The 16,951-nt window shown below is 42.4% G+C and overlaps 1 protein-coding gene across 3 annotated transcripts in view; it reads left to right on the forward strand.

Moving 5' to 3' along the window:
• Opcml (opioid binding protein/cell adhesion molecule like) overlaps positions 1 to 16,951 on the forward strand; it is a 1,140,610-nt gene that overhangs the window by 869,526 nt on the left and 254,133 nt on the right. For all 3 annotated transcript variants that reach the window (XM_041656990.1, XM_041656987.1, XM_041656989.1), the window contains one exon: positions 10,284 to 10,516. In XM_041656990.1, coding sequence (XP_041512924.1) covers positions 10,284 to 10,516 — 233 coding nt within the window. The remainder of the gene's footprint in view (positions 1 to 10,283; positions 10,517 to 16,951) is intronic.

Here is a 16,951-nt window from a genome sequence, read left to right on the forward strand (position 1 = left end):
CAGGATCTTTGGAAGTAAAAAAGAATACTTAGGCAAGCTGGGGAAACATGCATCCCTTACCTGGCTAATGTCGAAACTATAAAGCTCGTTTTGAATTTAATGAACAGACTGGATCTGCCCTGTAATCTATCCTGTAGATATGACATCAGTGAATCATCATGATGATTCTTTTTGCTGTTTGAGACACGTTATCACTGTCTCTTGAGCTTGCAATCCTCCTGCCTCAGCCTTTTAAGTGAAGGGATTGCAGGTGTGGATTGGCTGTGCAGATAAAATGCACTATTTCTAGATTGACAATGAAAAAGGAAATGGCTTTAGAAGTTGGAAAATGAACAGCAAGAGGATATAGCACACTTGGCTAAACTAGCTTAAGTTCTTAGATCACAGAGTTTGAAGAGGGAGAGAGTTCTGTGGCAGTCCTGTTTATTGCCACGTACAATCAACTCTAGCAAATGCACTATACTTCTTCCAGTCCCCATAATAACAATGAATGATGCCATGTAGTCGAAACTCCTGCCCCACTTCTCAGATGGAGAAATAGCTTGAAGACATTTTCCTGGTTAGCTTTTTTCATCAGCTTGACACAACCCAGAGTCACCTGGAAGGAGGCAACCTCAACTGAAGAATTGCCTTGATCAGACTGGTCTGTGGGCATGTCCGTGAGGGATTGTTTGGATTCATGATTGATATTGATATAGGATAGCTAAGGACCATGTCCACTGTTGCTAGCACCATCTCTGGGCAGGGGAACCAGGGATGTTTAAGAACACTAGCTGAGTGCAAGCATTCCTCTGTGATTTCTGCTCCAGGTCTTACTTGAGTTTCCATTCACCTCCCTCCATGGTGGACTGTGCTATAGAAGTGTAAGATGAAATAAACCCTTTCCTCTCCTAGGTCACTTTTGGTCAAGGTGTGGATTATAGCAACAGAGAGACAATGAACATGGAACTTAAACAAAGTACTTTCCCTGGTCTTAGACAGGTAGGCTGGCCCTTGTGGGTTCAGTGCCAAGCTCCCTCCTTAGCTCCAGAATATTCCATTTGCATGAATGTCGTCAGAGTTCATCAAGAAATCTCAACATCTGCCATCCTTCACAACACTGTCATGATCCACCTAGATGCTCTGCCTGGCTCCCACTGAGGGGCCATCGTCTCCTAGTCAGCACATTCCCGCTTCTGTCATATGCGGTGTCTTTGCTTCTAGTTGCTTTTCCCTAGGACTTCACCAAGATTTCCCACGCATTTAGCTGACTCTCTTCTCTACAATCACAGCTCTCTTCAGCCCTCTTACTCAACAAGTGAGGTTTTCTCAGTTCTAGACTCCTGACTTGCTGAGCTGGCAGACCTGGCAGTGGCTGAATACAGTCTCTTGCACTGTGCTTGCAGCTGAGCGTTGCTGGAGACCATTCCTAAAACTGACAGGGTTTTGAGCTGGACATTGTTGACCAACTGCCCAAGGGACTTCAGCACAACTAGTGAATCATAGGACAGTTCTCCAGCAATTATGCTCTCATTTTTCTGCAATAGTTATTTCAATTTTTCTTGACCTCTTCCTCTCGTTCCTATCCTCCCATTTGCTTTCAGCTAGCAACTTTGTCACCTACTATGGAGAAAACAGAAACCATCAATTGTCTTCATGGTTTCCTATTATAATACAAGGTCACCCATGTTTCTACTATTTTTCTTCACTTAGGGACCAGCAGATTGGTCATCTTTTTCTTAAGTGCACTATATTCAATACTTTTCACCTTTGCTACAGCATTTTGTTTTAATGAAAGACCCCCTTTCTCCTATATTGTGGCTTACTTTCATTCCATGAGACCATTTTCATCCATACATGTGCTAATAGTGTAGAACAAAAGGAGACAGGATGCTTCTTTGTCTTATTCCCAGCGACATTTCCAGAGTGGACAGTCAGGCTACTCATAGTACAGCTAGTCCTTAGCACATGGGCGTTCTATAGAATGTGGAGGCGCTTTCTGTTTTCAGGTAGATTCCCCACTGTACTTGTGCATGTCAGGGCACAGGCACACCCCACATGTCACTGGTCACAGCAGAAATCACAACATGCTATTATCCTGCAGCATACTTTGACAGTCACATGATGCTGTGTTCGTTTCCTTGCTTGTATTCTGTCTCCTCATTTCTCCCAGGCCCTTACTCTGTATGCATTTGTATATGTTACCTCTGGATATATTCCTCCCCTTCTACACGCACACATACACCACCACCATGACCACCATCACCATCACCACCACCACCACCACCACCACCACCACCACCACCATGACCACCATCACCATCACCACCACCACCACCACCACCATGACCACCATCACCATCACCACCACCACCACCACCACCACCATGACCACCATCACCATCACCACCACCACCACCACCACCACCACCACTACCACCACGACCACCACCACCATGACCACCACTACCACCACCACCACCACCATTACCATCACCCATCACCACCATCACCGCCACCACCGCCATCACCGCCACCACCGCCACCACCACCACCACCACCACCACCACCACCACCATGACCACCACTACCACCACCACCACCACCATTACCATCACCCATCACCACCATCACCACCACCACCACCACCACCACCACCACCATCACCACCATCACCACCATCACCACCACCACCATTACCACCACCCATCACCACCATCACCACCACCACCACCACCATTACCACCACCCATCACCACTACCACCATCACCACCATTACCACCACCACCAACAATAACAATGACAACAACTACAACAACAACAAATCCATAGAGCATGCATCTCCGTATGAATGTCACATCTTCACTCCAGCTGGTGTTAGACAGACACCACTCTCCGGTGTAAAAGACATTTTTGACGCATGTGCATGGCAGCCCCTTAGGGCAACCTGTTGCCCTGTTGAGATGTTTTGGGGTTGAGTCCTCTCTGAGAAGCTCTTTGTTCCTCCCGATTTTTCTCCCGAGGCTCTCAGAATATTCTCAACCAATATCTTCTCACAAATATTAGCTCCAGTAGAGTCATTACTACCGTTGGATTCCTGACTGCTTGAAGCGTAAAGGTTTTTCCTTTACATAATTTAGAGTCTTGTTGATGCCTCAGAGTCGCCTCTATTTTAGCTCAAGAAACAGCAGAGAAGTTAAAGCCTCCCAAGAGAACAGCTTTTGCAATTTGGGAGTTGATTTAAAGATATTTCATGTGGGCTTGCTTGTTCTTTTGTTCTGAAGAGTCATTTATTATTGCTCTATGACTTCTCTAAAGCAGGATATTCTTCCTGCTTTTCCAACTGGCATTATTAACATATTTTGATGGATTACATCAAGAGACTCAGTAAGGTTTGGAAGAAAAGAATCTTCTTAACAGAAAGTCACTTAACTTTCAATTAGTGGAAAAGTAAAATTCAAGACAAACAGACAAGCACCGATCTAATATTGGAAAGTGTGCTAATGAGATAAATCCAGAGAAGTGTATTTGGAGGCCTTCACATGTAACAAATTGTCTCTATCCACTTTCCTTAAATTGAGAACTCTATAGAAGAGTATATTAAAGGTAGAGTCCAAGGACAGAAAAATGGTTTTCATAGTTTCCCAGTGGTAAAATTATTTTAAAACCAGTTTATATAGAATCATAAAGTTAGATATAAATGCCCTGGGCATGTTCTATTACACGACTCTAAATTCTTAAAATATAAGTTATATGCACATATAAATATCAAAATTGCCATTTGCAATATTTATTTAATGAAACAGATGAAATTTTATTAAAATTGCATCCCAAGTTGCATCTTGGACCATGGCACTGACAGCTGTAGGCCACTACTCTTCAATTTAGCCTATGCAATGTGATGACTGTGTAATGAAGGTACCCAACCCTAGGGTACCTTCATTACACAGTACACATGGTCTCATGGAGCTTTTCTTGGCAGGAATGCATCACTGACCCCATAAGTCACCTCTATTTTTCTCATTAGCCTGAGAGAATAAGAGGACTTCCTTCTGTAGCAGTGTGATAATAGACCCAAGTACAAACCTGAATATTCAAATCTAATTGTTAGCATGCCACTTCCAGAGTATATGGGTTATAGTTTCCCCAATTATAATATAAATGAAAATTTAGATTGAGAAATATACAAAAAAAATACGGGTCTTGTGTTTTGTGTGTATGTTTGCATTTGGGTATATAGCATGCATACCTTACAGAGAGACATAACATGTATTTGTCAATATGTATGTATATATGTGTGTGTGTGTGTATATGTGTGTATGTATATGATGCATATGTATTCCCAAAGACATTTCCTTTATCTTATGAAGGTTCTTTTGATGCTACTTTGAGAAACATTGTCTTGCATTTTTAAATCATAAATATGTATTAATCACCTGTTAGCTGCCAGGTGACCCGTGGGAAGTGACGTGACACAGAGTGAACAGCGCCAGTGTTGTCACCATCCATGTGGTATTTACAGTGCAACAAATGAAACTTTACACGCTTAAGTTCAACTGTGTCAATCTGACAAACAATTCAGGGGTCTTCAGCATCCCCAGTACATTGCAAAGAGAATGCAGGTTTACAATGATGAGTTGGAATCAGAGCCTGAGACGCATCTCCTGGCTTTCTACTGAGTATGGTAGAGTCTCAGGCATGATTCCAATAACAGCAGTGAGAACGTGAAGGCCTTTCTGCTCCCCCAAATAGCAGTCACCGATGCTTCCAGCATTAACATCTATGAAGTTATTATTACAGGAAGAATCCACTGTGAGCCCGGCTTAAAAAGTCTTGTTCTCCAAGTCCACAAATATCTCACGATGCTGCAGATTTCTGTGTGAATGTGTGACTCTTGGTTTTGTTTTGACATGGTTTCCAGCCAAGCATGCTCCTGCTCTCAGGCTGAGTGTGGTTGGCATTGACCATCTGACTCGGGTTCCAGCTGGACATTTCCTCCCCACCCCACCCCCAGATCTGCCCAACACCCACAGGTCCCTCCTTTTAGCTCATGTTCAGTCACAGGAAATGATCTGTTTGTATCTCTATTTTTTTTTTGGTATTGCAAGAAATGCAGCTTCATAAGACAGGGAGTTTGCCTCTTTATTCTCAGTTGAAGAAAGTTATCTTATATATAGTAGGTGCTCATTAAGTGTCAGTTGAGTGATAGCAGTTTTACTTTTGCATTCTCAGAGGCCAAATATAAAATAAAAAACAGGAATAAAGAACATAAAAGTGTTAAAGTTTGCAGATTTTGCACTGCAGGAAATGGAGTCTTTTGACAAAAAATTTTAGCGGGTGTTAAAAATGAAATTTTCAAGATAAAAGGTGCGGCATCAGCAGCCCCAACAGACGAGAGTTGCCTGACTGTTGCAGGAAGCCAACTAATTACACGAGTGACGGTGAAAAGCAGAGGAGCTGGATTTAATCAGCGTACATGGGAAAGGCACAGAGGAGGGGGTCCAGTGACCTCAGTTCGTTTTCTGGTCCTGGCAGGGGATTTAGGTTTAAATGGGAAAAGAGATGAACAAGGGACCAGAGTATGCATAACTGAGCAGGGTTAGTCTCCAGGAGTGTAGGCTTGTTGATCATTGTCTCAGTCTGGTTCTGCAAATGGATCTAAAGAAATCCTTATTGGCGGAGCAGATATCCTGGTTCTCAGGAAGTGATTGCTACCACACTAGTGTTCTGCCTGGAAACCATAGTAACTATTCTTATTTGTGAGGTGGCCTGTCCCGGGAGCCTTTGCTGTTCCTGGCATCTAAGATAACTATAGTGTTAGGACAATGAGCTGAGAAGTTCAAGAGCATTTAGGAATCTGGAACAGGAAATTGTAAAAAACGGACCGTACCCAGCTCCTGTTGTCTGTCTCTTCAGCCTTGAAGGGGAAAGATGTTGGGTAGGTACCAATGGACTCTTCACAGACTCAGCTTGAGAGCAATGAGCGTGCATCTATAGAGAAGTAAGCATGGAGATCTATGGAGAAGATCAAGCAGTCAGGTCCAAAGTGAAGACAGAGATGCCAACCTCTCAAGTGACTTTTAGTCATCTTAAGGCCCACGTGAGGAGTTAATGTTTTCGGCAAAAGCATCTTCTGTCTGTTCAGAACAGCATCTTGTCTAGATCCTCAAGGAAAGACATTCTCAAGAAGAGTCCACAGAATAGCAGCTAAGGAGCTTGCCCAGGGCAAGCTCAGGTCTTCACAACCTTCTGGCTGGAAGTTTAAGGGAACAAGCCTTACTGGCCTGAGTTTTTCACGTTTACTGAGTCTGGAAACCTGTGTTTTCAGGTGTAGGTTTGCCTGAAATGCAGTCTCACCTCTGAAAATGAGAAACAAAACAAAGAATAAACCCAACCCTTGTAATTCCTGTTTCAGACTCAGTGGAAGTTGACGAACATTTGCCTTCCAGTCCCCAAGGTGCCTTGCAGGCAATTCTTGGCTCACCCTGATTCTTATTTCTACCCACTTTCCTCACACTACCAGTGGCTTTAGGACATGAAAAAGATGATACTAAGTGGTTTTCCTTTCCTCTTAAATTATTTTGTCATTTATGAAAAAATGAAGTGCTGTAGATTTATGCAACTGTGATTAAATACAGCCAGCCAAATACTTCTGGCTTTAGTCCTATAAGGACACCAATCACTGACTGCCTAAGTGTGAGTCACCTTCTTTCATTGGCCTACCTCTTCTCTGAAACCAGTGACTGAGTATCACTGTGCCACGGCTTCCTTACCTGTAAACTGTGGATGATGTAAATGGTTTCTTTTTTTTTTTTGGTTTTTCGAGACAGGGTTTCTCTGTGGCTTTGGAGCCTGTCCTGGAACTAGCTCTGTAGACCAGGCTGGTCTCGAACTCACAGAGATCTGCCTGCCTCTGCCTCCCGAGTGCTGGGATTAAAGGCGTGTGCCACCATCGCCCGGCTTGTAAATGGTTTCTTAAAGTCTGTTGTTTGGAATGGATGCAATACTTGAGAAGTTTTCCCAAGTGCTACTGGAGGAACAGCCAACAAGTTCTGCTGTTAGGGACCATTTGCAGCCCAGCTGCAATGAGTTCTGTTCCACCGGGGACTACTAGGTAGGGCTGCCTTGGATTGTGAAGATTTTACATGTTTAGGAGTTCTCAAGACATCAGAAAGTTGTCATTAACCTTCCTCACCTTGCCTACTGGCTCACTCTTATTTGACATCAAACATGCTCCCTTCTGGGCTTCTCATTAAAGAGGGTCCAGCACATTGCCTCAAAGAGCAGAGAAAGAGCCCAGGTTTTGAAGATCACTGAAGCACACTGCTCACATCCTTCCTGAGTGTTCTATCCCGCTGTTCAGAGGAGCAGGCAGAGCAGAGTCATATGGTGCTAGGAGGAAACCAGGAGCCAGGAGCTGGGAGCCAAGAGCCGTCATACAGAGGACTGCTCTCCTCTGCCAGCCCTACCAGCCCACCGAGTTTCTCTGCTGCTCGTAGGTTCTGAGAACTGCTTTCTCGGGCTTTCCACAGATGCTCCTTTTTGTTTGTACCTCGTATCCACTGATGAGGCCCAGCTAAAGAACAAGTAAGACAGATGAGCAGGATGTATCTACCCGAGAGCACTGGACCCTTCTAAGGATACTGGGGTTGTGCTCTTCCCTGAAAGGAAGGGTTTGGATTAATAAATATCAAACCACACTTTTCTACTGCAGCTGGGACCATTTGCCGGGGCTGCGTGCATATTCAGTCTGTGGTTGCTGGTCCCGGATGAAGTCAAATAATAGGTTTTGAGGAAATGGATTTCAAGATGTTGATTCTCTCCATCTGCTCTGCTTGAGAAAGCTCCTAACGTTGGACCACTTCTCTTCTGAGCATGCCCCTGTCACAATCATCCAGGAGACAGTATTTCCCTATAACTCCATTATCTTGCCGTCATCTTACCAGCATTATCTTAACCTTCAGGAAGGGCCCCACCATAGTAGAGCAGGGAAGTCTCATTCCCACAGCAGCGGCAAATTCCTAGCAGTGTCTCGAGTCCTCTGCCCTTGAGCCAGAGCTCAAAGAGATGGTTTTCATAGACGGCAGTATGACTTAACACATGAAAACAGTATTTTTGAGCACAGTGAGTTAAACCAGATTTATCTAGGGAAAGAAGAGCATGTCATTAACACCCATTGGATAAGCCCTGGTAAGATGCTATCTGTACACTTTACGCAGGTACTGAGAAACTGAGTGAATGTGGTATTGGGTTACAAACCCCACTGCAAATCAGATATTTTTTCAATTCGTTGCTTTAAAAGAAATTGAAGGAGGAACTAATTGAACTGTCAGCCGTGAGAGTATCAAAATAATTTTTGAAGCTATATTACTGTGCAGTTTTTGCCATATATCTTGGAAGGCATTCAGAGAATTCAGTGTCATTGCTATTGGAGATTTTTATTGCCATTTCTGGGCTTATGTGAACAAGGTTTCTTTAAAAGCAAGAGTAGAATAGAATTGATCCTAATGTTAGCTCATTATAGAAGTAAATGATTTCTTAATTTGTGGTATGAAAAACAGGCTTACCCATGTGATTAAGCTCTATATTTACAATCCAAGTTAACTTTTAATGGTTAATTATTACTTAAATTGTGCAAGATATCTATATTGTTTTGCCAATTTTACATTTGTGGTGATAAGTCATTTTAAAAGCAAATATTATTACTTAGATTTTTATAGCCAAAGGACATAAAAGAAATTTGAAATTCAATCTCTATATATTTTCTTACAGATAAATATGATAGGTGATCAATAAAATGTTTTCAAGCATAAAATGCATCCTGCTGAGGACGTATAATGGAAGGATAACCTCAAGTTCAAAAAGGAACAATATATACTTACGACTTTTAGAGAAGAGCTTGCTCATGAATTTTGAAGGTGGATTATCATGATTATCAATCACTAGAGTGTTCAAATTCCACTGAACACACACAGACTCTCAGTCCCCATCAAAGAAATTCCATGGAAGTTTTATTTTCAAGTGAATTATTTTCTACACACCAAAAGTGAATTACTTGAAGCTACAGTTTAACTAAATCAGTTTACAGCTATGCCAAAGGTTATAAAACTGCCCCCAGGTGAAAGTTAGCATCTTTAGCTGCTCCTCGTCACCTGCATTCATTTGTGGCAGTTTGAACTTTGCAGGTTGGTCTCTTAGCCAACCTCTGTTCTTAGGAGCCCAGCTGTGTCTTCAACCTGCTTGGAGCACTTCTGCGCCCACCCAGCCCTGGTCAGACTGTGTGGGAAGCCTTGCTTTTACCTGGATGTTAAGCCCCACCTGTATCTTGTTGCTGCCAGGGCATCAGCTCTGCTGCCAATCTCTTATGTGGGCTTGCAACAATAGGCTGTGGGTGTGCACATCTCTGACCCTTCAGAGCACATTGCACTCTGGGTCCTTCTGTATCTCTTCTCAGGTTCCCAGCTCCTGGGGTGCATCTGCCAATGTCCATCCCCAGCTGCAGGCACATTTGGCTCTCCCTTGAGCACCAGTGGCTGCAGGTTATACACAGCAACAAGCAATTGTCATTTGCATTCCCAGCCTGTCATGGCTGGGGAAACTGGCTGAAGGGCTCTCTGTGATTGCAGGCTGCATTCATAGGAGTGAGGGAGGGGTACAGAATGGCCCTGCTGGGAATCTTGCCTTTTCTGCAATCTTTGGAAGTAGCTGGGAGTGCCTGAGAAAGTTCTGGTTTTCTGAGGTGAATTTTACCCATCTTTGAAGGCTTTGAGGAGCTTAGGGGCACAAGGAGATTACCAGTACCTGGGAGGTCTGAGGTAAATAAGTTCAAGTCTTGATTAACTACAAGTTAAGTATTTACTCATGGATTATCTGTGACCTATTTGAAATACTGATCTACTTTCTGTCCCTTGTGCCTCTGGGTCTTTGCTACTGCGAATGTGGTAAATGTGCTCAAGAAATATAAACTAATTTTCATATAAGCCTGAGGGTAAAGTAAGAGGAAAAGAAATGTGCAGGCGAGATATTCACATAATATGTTCCTAAATCAAGGAGAAATGATTTTGTATCATGGCTTCTTCTGGATGATTCAAGCCTCCCTTGCCTTGTGTTCACAAAGTTACATTAATAATTGATTGTCTTCTTTTAGTATTGTTGCTGTTGAATTTCTGCCTTGCCATATAAGAGCGCATGTATAACCACTCTGTCTCTCCTCTCTCTCCCTCTCTCCTTTGCTCCCTCCCTATTTCCTTCTCGCCTCTCTTCTTCCTCTCTTCTCTCCCCTATGCCCACATCCCTCTCACAGGTGTACCATAGATGATCGGGTCACCAGGGTGGCCTGGCTAAACCGCAGCACAATCCTCTATGCTGGGAATGACAAGTGGTCCATAGACCCTCGAGTGATCATCTTGGTCAACACGCCTACCCAATACAGTATCATGATCCAGAACGTGGATGTATATGATGAAGGTCCATACACTTGCTCGGTGCAGACAGACAATCACCCCAAAACCTCCCGGGTCCACCTCATAGTGCAAGGTAAGTTACAGCTGGTCCTGGGCCCGGTGTTCCTTTTGGAAATGGACCTTGGTCTTTGTGCTTATGAATAAAGATGCAAAAGGTCACTTTCCTCTATTAAATCCACAGGTTAAGAATTGCAAATCTTCTAGAAGTTTTTCAATTTTTTTCTTTATTTCTCTAGCCCTTTGTTCTCACCAGGGAGCCTTTGTGCATATAAGGTTGAACTTTCTTAAGAAACTTAGCATTTGAAGCTGACACAGGATTCAAACACAGATAAATGCAGTATTAATCACAGAGGCCTTTATTTCTCCAAGGCTTGTTTCATAATAAAAGGCTGATATTGATGTGAAGCTGGGCATGTGTGCTCTAGAAATGACGCTGAGTTCTAATCAGTCAGGTCCTCTTTGGCATTCCTGCTAAGTTTATACTTACAGTAAGTCCCAAGGTGGAACCAAGAGAGAGCTTACAAGAATGATATCTCCAGGTCAATGTTAAAAATAAATGCATAAGATTGGAAATAAATTCATACAATTAAAAGGAGCTGAAAGGATGCTTCAGTATCATCATCCATTTTTTCAAAAAAATCTGAGTTAGTTTAGCACAGGTACAGTATCAAATGTGTTTTGATGGTTATTAATTTCGATCATACTCTTGAACTAAAAATAAATGATCTCAGATGTCAGATACAAAATATTAAATTAAAAAGACCTGTAGATAGCAGTCACACAAATTTGAAGACCATGTTGAGGCAAGGCAAACAACCAAAGTAAACTTATTTTGAACTATCCCAGTTGCCATCACGGCTTAAGCACTATGTTATTATGGTAAGAATGGATTTTCAAACAGAAGAGCTCCATCACCCAATGCCCATCTTTCCTCTACCAAATGAGAAGCTTAGGTTATCTTTTCTCAAAGCACACAGCTAATATCTTAGAGACATCCTCCGAGCTCTCAGAAAGGGGCCTGTGCATCATTTGGTCATTATCAACTTCAGTTTATCAGATTCCATCTACCATAGACTCAATAGATATTATTGATTTCCTTTTTACTTTTAGATTGCAAAATAAGATGTAACTCGTTTCCGTTGGTTTCATAGACCACAGTAGATGAGAGTTATTATCTCTCCACACTCAGTCACATAGACCATTTCATATGCCCACTCGTTCTTTTGGACAGAGCAGCCATTACCAGCTCAGCATGCATGTCTACCTCTGGGAACACTGTGCAATAGATATATTGGGCCAGAGATAGGTCTAATCATATTTGTCGTCCTCAGCAGCTCTTCTGAGAGACACAATACTAAAGCTCGGCTTCTGTCCAATCTGTTGGTTCTTATCTCTACCCCCTCATGATTTCAGAGATTCTAAAGGACCTGTCATGGAATGGGCATTTACACATGTTGCTGGTTTCAACCTATGTGTCCCACTCAGAGGGCAGGTGATTGGGTAAGGATCACTGCTAAGAGACTCAAGATTGGTTGCTATCTGGAACTAAAGGCACATACATGTCCCTTCTCAAAGGACAGTGGATACACTGGTAAAGATAGTGATTGAAGATGGGTTGGAATGTCCTAATATCTGCTTGCCACATGGGCTTCATTCCAGAGGAGCTAAGATTCCGAGTCTTGAAGGTGGCACCTCCAAAACCTGCAAAGCACAGTGGTCCTCACATCCAGAGGGTGTGGCACTGAAATGAAAAGAAGGTTATCAGGTGCTGTATGGAGACAGACCCAGACTGTTGGCGTCAACAGGATGAGACAAATATGGAAGCATGTAAGAACTGAGGCTGCACACATGGAGCTCTCAGAAAGTGGTCTCAGGGATGATGCCTCTGCAATGCACTTTGGGTGATTCCTGGAGTGTGGTATGGAAACCTATAATGTCACCTGGTATGGGAAGGGTGTACTTATGGACAGTGTGAGAATTGGGGCACGGGGGCTACAGTTTCTCCTATCTTAGAAGTCAGTTCCTCCCATTCTCCACATCCATGGCCTATGTAGCTCTGGCCTCCCAGGAGCTTGTGGAGTACAAAAGCAAGCCAGCAGGTGGCTGGAAGATAAAGGATGCTCTGCCACTAGAACATTCCCCACACAGGATTTTCCATTAAGCGAGAGACCAGGAGCGTGAGCTGGACGAAGGCATTCCTGCCCACACTGGTGAGCAATGTAGAATCCTCAGGGGGCAGATGCAGCAACCCCGTTGCTCTCACTACTCAGTGAAACAGAGCCAAGGTACTCTCACTTCCCAGCAGTCATCGGCTTTTGTCCAGTCCATAGATTAATTTTTCAGAATTGGTGTTAGTTCAGGTTAGATAAAGATAATGAAAGTTTCCTAATCCTCTTAAAGAAGATTTATCTGACCGAGTAGAAAGCTTTTGGAATACAATAAGGCATGTAGAAAACTGAGGCCTAATCTTGCCTTTAATTTCAAACCGCTGATGGGTATTGATTTTGCAATAAGAAAAACTGAAAAATTTCCGAGATGCAACTTGTCTGTTTTTTTTTAAAAATATTTATCTTCTGTCTATTTGGCAATATTAATATCTCATTACTGCTGTAAATTGGATGCCATTAGCAAGAGGGAAAGGCATCCCATGCAGTTTCTAGCTTTGGTTTGTTGTTTGTTTGGTTATTTTTCCTTCAGCTATGTCCAAGCCCGAGAGATGTTCTGCCGTGGTTCTTGATGCTTTGTAGACTATTGTAAAGGGCACCTTTTGCCACATGTCAGATGGGACTGGTTCCCAAGGATACCTGTTTATAAGTCACTTTCATTAAAATGCAACCATTGTTCCCTCCGGTACTTCTTGGCCACTGAGGAGTTTATTTTATGTCACTACATAAGCCTGTGTAATAATGTCATCTTGACTGCAAAAAGAAGCCCAGAACAGTGAGGAATTGTGACTCTTGGGCCAGGTTGGTCACAGTAGGAATACTCACTTGGCAAGCTGGTCAAGGATGTACTGCGGAAGGTTGGGGGATAGCACAGAAGCACAAGGGGAGGCTACAGGCTGCATCCAGTATCCAAATCAGTGTCTTGAGCTTGGACTGTGGACCTGCCTGGAGAAATGGAGAGGCACCTAAGAGATATTGCTGAGGGCAATTGTGAGAATTGATCCTTAATGCCTTGAATGAGGAGGGATAAATGAGAATACCTGTTTTTTTGAGTTTGGTGACATGGTGGTCTTGAAACAAACTGCGGAGATAAAAGCCTCTGGCATTCTGAAAGAGCCACACCATGTAGATGTGATAGCACAAAGGTGGAGTTGTAGCTTAATACCATTGTCTGAGATTCTGTCATGTCAGGGGTTCACTAGTTTGATGGTAGCTGAGCCTCTAAGGCTAACTGTTCCTAGAGAACGGGAATCATGACTTCTTTATCTCCAACCCCATCAATTAGCACACTGAGGCATTACAGGCACTCGGGGGTGTTTGTCTGCAAGGTGAGTCAGCAACTGTACCAGCATCCGAACAAGGGATTCTGAAGCCTCTCCAAGCAGACAGGAGTGGGAAGTAAGCCAAGCATTGTCTGATGAGTTTCAGTGGATAGTGATGGAGAAAGTTCCCTGGAGGAGAAGGCTAGACTATGACAAGCTAAGAAGTGTGTCAGAATAAGGATGCCACAGATTCCACACACACACTTAGTACTGTTCAAGGATGCCTGTAGGAATAAGGCAGCTGGTTAGTTCCTGGCCACTTAGCCCCGAAATAATCACACAGTAACTATTTTTTAAATCACTGCTTGGCCCATTAGCTCTAACATCTCATTGGCTAATGCTTACATCTTAATTTAACCCATTTCTAGTAATCTGTGTATCGCCATGTGGCCAGCAAGTCAGCATCTGTCTCTGGTGGGGCTACATGGCTTCTCTCTGGCTCTGCCCTACTTTCTCCCAACATTCAGTTCAGTTTTCCCTGCCTAAGTTTTGCTCTGCTATAGGTCCAAAGCAGTTTCATTATTCATTAATGGTAGTCACAGCATACAGAGGGAAATTCCACATCACCTCCCTTTTTCATTTAAATAAAAAGGAATTCTTTAACTTTAACATAGTAAAATTACATATAATAAAACAGCTATCAAATGAGAATTGCAGTTACAATATTTATATCTACTTTATCTTGTATCATAATTAACAAAAACTATATCTACTTTCTCTTTATTCTTCAACTCCATCACAAACTCCAGAAGGATATAATATTACCTAAGTAAACAGGAGGTGTTTTGTAAGCCACTTCCAAAACTCTAGAATTGACAGAGACATCTCGCTGGATGGACAGTCACCCAATGTTCTTCTGTACCATTGGGGCATTCATTTTCATCCTACAGGCCCATAGTATCTAGCAGACTTTTCCACAAAGCAGGAAATTTCAAAGACTGTTGTGCCTATATTGGCAGTTTGTCAATCACTTTTTTCTGTGTCCTGAAGAATGTCTTGCAGACTCTTTCATGAAGCAGGAACCCCAAAGGATCTTCTCACCTTTAGGCAAGTTCAGCAGTCATTTCTCTATGGGTCCTGCATGTCCAGTTCATCAAGCAGTCCAGGCAAGAGCAGTTTCTTGCCCAAATAGCTAACCAACACCATAAGTAGCTTCTTTGATGCTCATCTTCCCCTTGAAGTAATTGGTGGTGCCAGGGGCAGATGTGTCTCACTGTCATGAAAAGTCCTAATTTCTTAAAATATTTAAATGCCATATTCTGAAGGTCTCTGAAAGATTTGAAGAATACCTATCTATCTGAAATATATCTCTGTACATCTAAAAAATCTAACTAACATGACTACAAGCTTGACTATTATAGATGACTATCTATTAACCAATATTTCTTAATTATACATTACATTTTTGAATGAACTAAACAATCACAATACCTTAATTAAGAACAGAAATATATATATATATATAACAAGAGTGAACTTAAATTCACATCAATAAACCAGGATCCATATCAATGCAAATCTCTATAGCATATCCCCCTTTAAATATAAAGAAACATTTATAAACAATATTTGGGAATTTGGGTATAGTACTCTCTAAACTGCTTCCTGCTGTTTAATGGGCAAAGTAATGTTTGGAGGGGTGTTCAAGGTGACCTTTCAGGAGGTCTTGGTCTATCAAACCATATTAGTCTGGAAGCAATCCACAGGTTCTCATCCTCTGTGAAAACAAAAGAAGAACCTCTTTTCCAAAGCAACATATCCTTAGACTCAAATTCTGAAGTCAAGTTACCTTTATGTTGGTTTAACTTTGCAGTACATACAATGTTGCTCCTTCACAGTCAAAAAATTCAAAGAGAATATAAAATATTCACAATCCAGACTCTCTGTGAATGTTCCATCTTTATGTGGCTTATTTTTCTTTACTCCTTTTGATCTACGACTGTCTGTACTCTGTCTCTTTGCCCATAATCTCTGTCTCATTTGACCCCTTTAATAAACGCTGGGAAGCAGCAGTACATTGACTGTTATCTCCATTTGCAAATTAGGTGAGCATAGGTTAGGAAGTTGAGGACCTGCTATGGTATCCAGTGGGTCAGGAGTAGAGCTGGGTCTTGAACCATAACCACACTGATGCAGGGAAATCAGGATCCACTCTTGGGGTTATTAGTTTCTTTAGAAAAATCAGGAATGGACTCAAATAGAAGCTAATACAATTTTTATTGGAATTCAAAGCAAATAAAAATCTCAGAGCAGACATGCTGCAAACTTCAGCCACTATCCAAGGAAAGAGTGGAGGAGAGAAGGAAACAGTCATGCCAGTTAAGCTGGTATGGTAATCAGACACATGGTAGATTAGCAGCTAAATGGAGGGAAGAAGGCCTTAGAGAAAGAATAAAGAAGGCTAAAATGTTTACAAACCCCAAACTGTTAAGGAAAGTATGCTTAGAAAAGAGATAGAAAGAGGAAAAGTGGGCCGACTTAGAGAGCAGCTTGACAGTAAGCTACTGCACTAGAGTGGGATTCTGGGAAAGAAAAGTACAGCATCTCCATAAAGAACTATTTATTCTCCCCATCATTTTAGTGTGGCATCCCAGGAGAGCCTATCTCCCTAGGGTGGCCATTGGCCCAGTGATTGATCCAGCCCAACAGGAACGCTAGTACTCCACTTAGGTCAGAGATTTTATTCTCTTGACCAGAGGTTTTCCCTCAGTGGGCTTTATTGTTGCTGCAATAGTACAACTGCAAGATCTGCCTCTCAGCTTACTCCAATGCCTTTGCTGCCAACCACGTTTACTTGATTCTCTGCTCTAGATCCATGGAAATTTTTCTCTGGTTTTTTTTTTCCTTGTGTATTATTGTGTTTTGTTTCTTTCTGCTGCCGATACTGAATTGTACCATTAGAAATTAAGGACAAAGCTCCCAAAAGAAAGTGAGTGGTGAGAGAGGGACTCCAAGGCTGCCATAAATGGTACAAAGAGGCTGGGAGAGAGGCAGAAAGAAGATAATTAATTTTCTAGTAGC

Source organism: Microtus oregoni, unplaced genomic scaffold (assembly GCF_018167655.1).
Source record: "Microtus oregoni isolate MIOR12 unplaced genomic scaffold, Mior012 000008F_ref0000371, whole genome shotgun sequence".
Classification (NCBI taxonomy): domain Eukaryota; kingdom Metazoa; phylum Chordata; class Mammalia; order Rodentia; family Cricetidae; genus Microtus; species Microtus oregoni.